Source organism: Rosa rugosa, chromosome 4, assembly GCF_958449725.1.
Source record: "Rosa rugosa chromosome 4, drRosRugo1.1, whole genome shotgun sequence".
Taxonomy (NCBI): Eukaryota; Viridiplantae; Streptophyta; class Magnoliopsida; order Rosales; family Rosaceae; genus Rosa; species Rosa rugosa.
Genome location: NC_084823.1, coordinates 34,572,292 through 34,580,561, shown reverse-complemented (window position 1 = coordinate 34,580,561; position 8,270 = coordinate 34,572,292). Strand labels below are relative to the sequence as shown.

General features: G+C 38.8%; 1 protein-coding gene across 1 annotated transcript; it reads right to left on the bottom strand.

The window, feature by feature from the left end:
• Positions 1-6,541: 6,541 nt before the first annotated feature.
• LOC133744700 (uncharacterized) lies at positions 6,542-7,975 on the bottom strand. Its single transcript, XM_062172766.1, has 3 exons — positions 7,907-7,975; positions 6,794-7,810; positions 6,542-6,748 (listed from the first exon to the last, which is right to left on the bottom strand). Exons 1-3 carry the CDS (start codon positions 7,973-7,975, stop codon positions 6,542-6,544), a joined length of 1,293 nt encoding a protein of 430 aa, XP_062028750.1.
• Positions 7,976-8,270: the final 295 nt, after the last annotated feature.

Genomic DNA, 8,270 nt, shown 5'->3' with positions numbered 1-8,270 from the left:
TAGCCATGAACACTGGGTTGCAGGAAAGAAAGTGCTTAGATACTTGCAGAAAACTAAGTCTCACATGTTGGTTTACAGACAAGTTAAAAAGCTTGAACTAGTTGGCTATACTGATTTAGACTTTGCAGGTCATTATCCAGATTCTAAAAAGTCCACATCTGGTTATGTCTTCATGCTTGCAGGAGGGACTGTTGCATGGAAAACCATGAAACAGTCATTGATTTCAACCTCCACCATGCAGGCTGAGTTCATAGCTATTTATGAAGGAGTCTGTGAAGGCTTGTGGATCAAAAATTTCTTAATGCATACTAAAGTGTTAAATTCAATTGTTTCAGATGCATTGAAAATATTTTGTGATAATGAGGCTGCAGTATTTTTTGGTAAAAACAGTAAAAGGTCCAACAACTCTAAACACAGACTTAAAATTCTATAGTGTTAGAGAAAGAGTGAAGCATGGTGAGATAAGAGTTTTGAATATTGACACAGAGTCACAGCTTGCAGACCCTTTCACTAAAGCATTATCAGTTACAAGTTTTCAAAAGCATACCAAGAACATGGGAATTCTATCTGGTTTGGAGGCTTGAGTTCAGTGGGAGCAAATTTTAATTTTTAGAATTTATTTTGTGTAATAGGATTCTTGTTTCAATCATTGTTGGTTTTGTTCTTTGCTTGTAAATTTTTATACTGCAGATTCTGAATAAAATGAGGTATTTCATTTATGTGTTCATTTTGGTTTTAGCATTATTTTAATTTCTGCAGTCTTGCAAATTACAGTTTTTGAACTTTAAAATATTAGTATGTGTTATCAAGTGAACTTTTCTGCATTGAGGAATTTTGCAGATTCAGTTTCAGTTTTCAGTTAAGAAAATACCAGTTCACTAGTGTTTTCAGTTTTTGCTGTCAAGATTTTGACTTGTCAAAATCATTCTGTTGGACTGTGAGCATTGGATTTTGCAGGTAGATATACTTATCCAAATTTTGCTCTTGTTATCACCTAGAGCTTATGTAATTGCAGAAATTTCTGTTAGTGATTTTTAATCAACCTGGTTATTTAATCAAAGTTGGTTTGAGGTTCTGCATTATTTTCTGTAATTGACCAAGCTGAATGAGTAGTGAGTTTTTGTATACTTCAGTGCACACTTTAGTTGTTGGTTATGTCGAGTTATTGGTTCAATTGGTTGTATGCAGACAATGTTAGTCCAAGTGGGAGATTGTTAGAAAATATGGACTTAACATTATCTGATTTACATTAAGAATAAAACCAATTGATTTATCTTTACATAAATAACAAGAAGTATATAATCATAACTCTAATTCTGGTTATCTATTGAGGAGTATGTCTCTTAATAGAAGTAGGAAGCTCATTAGTAATTAACCTGAATTACATCGAGTGTTTGTGATAAACAACAAGTCTCCTATCAAGATAAACATGAAGCAAGTATTGGACTCCTTATGGGATGAGTCCAACTCGGGTTTATTGGCCAATATATATAGGGAGCAAAGTCCCTGTATTCATCACCGATATAGCATACAGTTCAGCCCCATTCTGAAGCTTTTGGTGTTGACATACAGAAGGCTCTTGTTCCAGTTCTGCTATTCATCCTCGTTTCAAGTTGCTCAAGATGTCGAACCTAGGCCAAGTTATTTCTGCAGGGATCCAGAGCGTCATTGATCCAGGTGGAGTCCTAGTTCCACTAGGAAAGCTATTCTGCAGTTTCTGTGTGGATGTTGTGCAGCTGCTTTAATTGATATTGTATATGTATTTTATGATATGATCTTGTGGTTGATGTGTTCTGTTGTTGCATCATGTAGTTTAACAAAATCAAGCCAATATAGGGCATGGATATTATTCCTAATTGTCCCCACATAAAGTAGAAATGTAATAATAATATACCGAGATATCCTGTCCACCAAACGAATTTACTCATTTTAAAAAACAAATTCCCATATATACAATATATATTTATTTTATACATACATACATACATATATATAATTTTTTTTTGGCAAGGAAATCAATTTCATTACACTATATACAATTACAAGGAAATGACATCTAGAAATAATTTTGGAATATGAGAAAACCATTCGAGATGGAAATATAAGATTAGGAAATTATGCACTATTAGAATATTAGAAAACATAAAACCGAAAACTTAGGGAAACACACAACGAATAGGAAATTAATCTGTATTTGTTCTTTATATATTCTAAATTTCATTATTCCCACCTACTCTTCTAATTTCTCTTTTAATTTATTTTCTTTTACATTTTTGTCTCTCATTTTCAGTTGTCTTTTTCAAAATTATTTCATAGCCATATATTTGGGCCTAAATCATAGTTATTCTACCGTAATAATTATGCTCGTTTACATATTTTACCTTTTCTATGTGTTCCAAATTGATTCATATTATTGACCTCACATTATTTTTTTTCTGATCAAATACAACAACTAGTCTATTGTGAGTCGAACTCACAACCTCCCACTTATAAAGGGGGAACTTATGCTACTAGACCAAATGAAGTTATGTTTATGCTACTTAAAAGTCAAGCAAATAAAAAAAATAGATAATAATAAAAAGAAGGCCTAGAGAGAATTCAAATGCTCGTCATAAAAAACGTTAGAGATAATTATTTCTTCCTTTAGCGTATTTAAAATTCATAATATTGACAATGAGAATAGATCAATCCACTAGTTGACTAACTAACAAATAATTTGGTATTTATTTTATAGCATCAGTGAATAGCACAACAAAAAATGAAGTTTCTCTCTATTGAATCTAAAGTCTTGCCACACAATTTTCTTTTCTTACAATACAATCATAGAAAAAGTTTTATTAATAATATTTCATGTTTATTAAATTGAACTACAAGAGTTGACCTGAAAACAATTACGACCTACAAAAAAAAAAGGAGCTTAAATAAGATAGCCGAACATGAAAGAAGAACAAAATACAAAATAACAAACAAAATGTATTCAGCTTTTTTCAACATGGGAGGGTGGACACTACGTCAAAAATTGCATCACATGACGGCAAAAAATTGTTGCATGATTTGGAGACTCACTGTCATCTATCAAGTTGTTGTTTGATGAAAATTCAAACGACGGTGAATCACCGTTGTATGAGAGGCCATCAGTCAACAAATATTGGTTAGTAGCGTTGTCCCAAAACTCGGCAAATGCTAGGCACAGCAATGTGCAGCAGTTGGGGCGCGGCTATGCACAGTGTTCAGACAACAGAGCTTGTTTTAATGGTGTTGTTGGATAAGTTCTTCACACAACATTTTTATTTTTATTTTTCTATTGTATGATTTAGATTATGACAACTGAATTCTAGTCTTTTCTGTTGTGTAAGAGTAAATTAGAATTTTTTTAAAAAAAAAAAAAACTAATGAGGATTAGGCGATATTAGCTCCTCTGTAACAGTCTGAAAAAGGCACCAAGGTACCCACACAACCCCGAAGGGGACCATTACAACTGGGAGCCCACCGCCCGTCCCTCATTACAATATTTATTAAAAAAAGAATCAAAAGATACAGAGTGAGGGTTGGGGGACTAGACCTTAACCACTCCCATACATATAACAGACAAATAGAAAACCAACCAAAACTAAGCAAACCGGTAAGTAGTACGAGCAGAAAAATCATGCCCAAAAGAACTAAACAGGAATTGAGGGATTGAATCCCACCAAACTGAACCACTATTCACGGCACCGTGGTTAGCTAGCTTATCTGCGACTTGATTCCCCTCCCTGAAGACATGAGAGATGTGTACCTGAAACTGGCTAATGGATGCAAGGTTATTCATCCATTTCACCCGAAGCCTCCAAGGTGCCAAGCCTGGCTTTTTAAAGTACTGTAATGCCAACATGGAGTCTGTTTCTACCCACAAAGGAAACCAGTCTCTCTCTTTTGCCACCTTAATTACCTCAATCACAGCCAATAACTCTGCATCTATAGCATAAGGGACCTGTGCATTGCAAGAAAAAGCACCCAAGAAGGTCGCATCACTGTTTCTGAAAATTGCTCCATAGCCTGCTTGATTAATACCTCGGTAAGAACCATTAGAGTTAGCTTTAAACCAGCCTCCTGGGGGGGGCTGCCAAATCACAGGAGTGAAGCGGGGTGCCGAGGGAAGAAGAGGTGAAATGCCCAGGTAGCCAAAGATGGGAACCTGACTCGAGGTAGAAGATGCGGAGACAAAAGCTAAGCCTGCTGATTCTTTTAGAGACAATAGGAAAAATTGTTTGAACCTAGAGGGGCAACACTCACCACCTTCAAACTTTCTTTTACTACGTTCACTCCACATGCACCAAAGTAAATTGCAGATAGAAATAAACCATAGCAATTTTGATGATTGATTAAGCGTAGAGAGGGTAGCATCAAGAAACAGGTCATGCAGTGATGTACTTGAAGAAATATGAAGCCTGAACATTTGCTGGAGCCAAGCCAAAGATGACGCAGCCACCACACACTCAAGAAATAAGTGGTTAGTAGTTTCAGTATGTCTCCGGCAAAGATAACATCTTGAACAGAGCTTGGTACCACGACGCTGAAGTCGCTCATCTGTAGAAACTCTATTAAGTAAGGTTTTCCATGCTACCATGCTCTTTCGTGGCTGAATGGCCTGATGCCAAATCCGCTTACACCAAGGAGGTGCTGGTATGGGAGGAGACAAAACCTGGTATTCCTCCTTGGATGACAAAGTGCCAGATGATGTCTCAGTCCAGAGCAGCTGGTCTGGGGCAAGTTCAGACGATATTGGGACTGTCCTGATAGCTTGGGCAACTTGGGGAAAGACCTGCAGAAGCTAGGAGGGAGATTCCACTGACCATTCAAGATGAAGTCACCAACCTTGTCATTTAGGAGCTTCCTTACTTCTTCTTCATAATCTGTGGAGTGAATTAATTCCTCACCTAACCATTTATCCTTCCAAAACCTTATTGTAGAACCATCTCCCAGGATCCATTGCACCCTCACAAGGAGCATCGGCCATAATTTTTTTAAACCAAGCCATATTGCTGATTTCTTATAGTACGAACAAGGGTGCAAACCCACTTGCAGAAAGCGATCATGAAGGAACCTTGCAGATGTAGACGCCTTTGAAGCCACCTCCCAATAGCGTTTTAATAACAATGATCTATTCAATGCAAAAAGATTCTTTAAACCCAACCCTCCTTGAGATTTTGGAGAGCAAACTGTGCTCCAAGCTACTAGGGCAGACCCACTCTTGATTGGATTACCATTCCAAAAGAAATTTCTAATCCATCCCTGTACTCTATTTAGAAGATACTGTGGCCATTCATAGATGTGGAAGCTGTAGATCAAGATGCTTTCAATTACGGAGGATATAAGTTGCAGCCTACCAGCTTGTGACAGTTGTTTACCTTTCCAGGAGCTCAGCTTGCACCTCACTTTGTCTACAATTGGAACCAAATGCTAGGATTCCGGATGCCCAATAAAAATGGGAACACCGAGATAAATGAAGGGAAGTTGTCCCAGTCGTATTCCAAGTAAGCCACAAGTTCTGGTTTGCCTCGGCAAAGCATATCTTCCCAAAAATAAATTAGATTTGGCTTTGTTAACAACCTACCCAGAATTCACAGCATATTCTTCCATAAAAGACATTAGATTTCGTAAATGAGAAGGCTTACCTTGAAGAAATACCATAACATCATCCGCAAACAAGATGCCCAATAAAAATGGGAACACCGAGATAAATGAAGGGAAGTTGTCCCAGTCGTATTCCAAGTAAGCCACAAGTTCTGGTTTGCCTCGGCAAAGCATATCTTCCCAAAAATAAATTAGATTTGGCTTTGTTGACAACCTGCCCAAAATTCACAGCATATTCTTCCATAAAAGACATTATATTTCTTAAATGAGAAGGCTTATCTTGAAGAAATACCATAACATCATCCGCAAACAACACATGGGATGGGGGGGATACACTTGATGGCACTGCAATTGTCCTAATCTTCCTTCTATTAACCAAAGAAGAAAGGCCACGGCTTAGAACTTCTTCCGCTAGGCAAAACAATAATGGAGATAAAGGATCGCCTTGACGGACACCCCTGGAGCATGTAAAGTATCCATTGGCCTGCCCATTAACACTGACAGATAGATATGCAGATTGCAAAATAGTGTAAATGTAGCTTACGAAAGCGGCGTCAAACCCAAAGGCACCGAGGACACGAAGAAGAAAATTCCAATCCAAAGTGTCAAATGCTTTGCGGATATCAAATTTAATAGCTAAATTCCCATATTTGCATTTCTGGTCAAGGAGATTCACACATTCTGAGGTCAACACAATGGGATCGACAATGGACCTTCCTTTAATAAAGGCGCTTTGGTTAGGGGAGATGATACGAGAAGCTATTGGACCAAGCCTATCAACCACAATTCTTGTGATAATCTTGAACACGAAGTTGGCAAGTGCAATTGGACGAAAGTCTGAGATGCTTTCAGCGTCTTCTCGCTTGGGAATTAATATGAGGATGTTGGAGTTGAAATGCGGCATAATGTACCCATTAATGAAAAAACTCTAAACTACCCTTATCACATCAATAGCTACCACAGACCAACAAGAAGAGAAAAAACTGCCGCCAAAACCATCAGGCCCTGGGGCGCTATTTCCATCCATTTTCATAACGGCATCTCTAATTTCTTCAGCAGAGGGGGTGGCAAGAAGAGAAGAGTTCTCCTCCTCTATTACCATATGTGGGATGACCCTTTCAACTAGACCAGTGTTCTGTATTTAATGATCCTGAGTGAAACAACTTTCAAAGTGTTGTACCGCGTGTGCAGCAATAACAACTTGATCATTGAGCACCCTGTCCTCAACCAACAGCGATGTGATTGAATTTTGAAGACGCCGAACCCTGACCATGTTATGAAGAAAAGTAGTGTTCCTGTCACCATCTTTTAGCCAACTTATTCTAGATTTGTCCCTCAAGAGAGTGGCTTGAAGAGAGAGGGCCGATAAATAATTGTTGTGGGCTTCATTTTCTTCAGTAATTCTCTCATCTGATAAACCATGAGTGGAAATTTCAGCCTGAACTGCATCTAAAGCTGCCTTAGAATGAGCAACCTGAGCATGCACATCTCCCACCTGTTCTTTGCTCCAGGATTTCAGCATGCCTTTCAGAGCCCGTAACTTAACTGCTAGGGTGAACTGTGGGCACCCGTAAAAATGTAGAGTGTTCCAGAAGGATCGAACTAAGGCCAAGAAATCTGGTGTCAGTAACCACAAACTTTGAAACTTGAATGGTGGCCTCGGGATAGCATCCAGCTTGGAGCAAGACACTAAAATGGGACAATGATCTGACGTTGCCTTTGTAAGGGTGCAGCAATCCATAGAGCCCCAGGAATTCATCCACTCCATGTTCCCTAGAGCTCGGTCAAGTCTGACCTCAATATTACCCTTTGACCAAGTATAAGTTAGACCTTTTGTGGGGATATCCAAAAGCTCACAATCAGAGCACATCTGACTAAAATCTAGGCAGGAAGTTCTATTTGGCATAGCGCCTCCACGCTTTTCATGCGCACCCAAGATGCAGTTAAAGTCTCCGAACACCAACCAGGGCCCCTGGCCATGCTGGGAATGAATATGATGTAAATCTTGCCAAAGTTGACGTCTACCGGCAACCGTAGATTTGGCGTACACTGCCGTTAGGACACAAGAGACCCCCTCAAAGGTATAAGATACTGAAATCTGTTGGTCTGAGGCCGAGATCACCTGTACCCTAAGAGCTTCATGACAAAGAAACCACAAGTTGGGGTCTTGCAATCCCCTATTGTTAGTAGTAACGAGCTGGAGACCCAAGGATCTCCAAAATGAGAAATTAATAGAGTCAAACAAAATGAAAGGCTCCGAAATGCAAACAATTAAGGCTTTGTGAACACGTACCATACTAGCTAAAGCTCGTCTTGTGTCATCGTTCCCAATGCCACGGGCATTCCAATACAAAATCTTCATTAACAATTGAAGTGTTTTGCGCTCTTCTGGACTTGAGCGCGCAACCCAGGTTTGGGTTTAACTTTGACCTTCTCAGACTTTTTTTGAAGCTTCTTTGCTTTCTTTGTTACTACAGGCGTGAACTCTCCCTCCTCCAATGCCTCATCCAACAATAATTCTGGTTTTCTTGCAGAAATCACATCATTTGCATCTACTTCTGGGTTTCTAATAGAAGTCACATCATTTGCATTTTCATTTTCAAGTTCATTTGTGCAGGTTCCCACAACTGGAGGGTCAGCCAACATGCTAAAACCCG

Bases quoted from the DNA above. Each gene is read 5' to 3' on its own strand.
- LOC133744700 (XM_062172766.1), bottom strand. From the start codon at position 7,975: ATGAAGATTTTGTATTGGAATGCCCGTGGCATTGGGAACGATGACACA. The intron at 7,811-7,906 runs GTACGTGTTCAC...TTGGGTCTCCAG, and splicing joins GACGAGCTTTAGCTAGTATG to CTCGTTACTACTAACAATAG. The intron at 6,749-6,793 runs GTACAACACTTT...CATTAAATACAG, and splicing joins TTGTTATTGCTGCACACGCG to AACACTGGTCTAGTTGAAAG.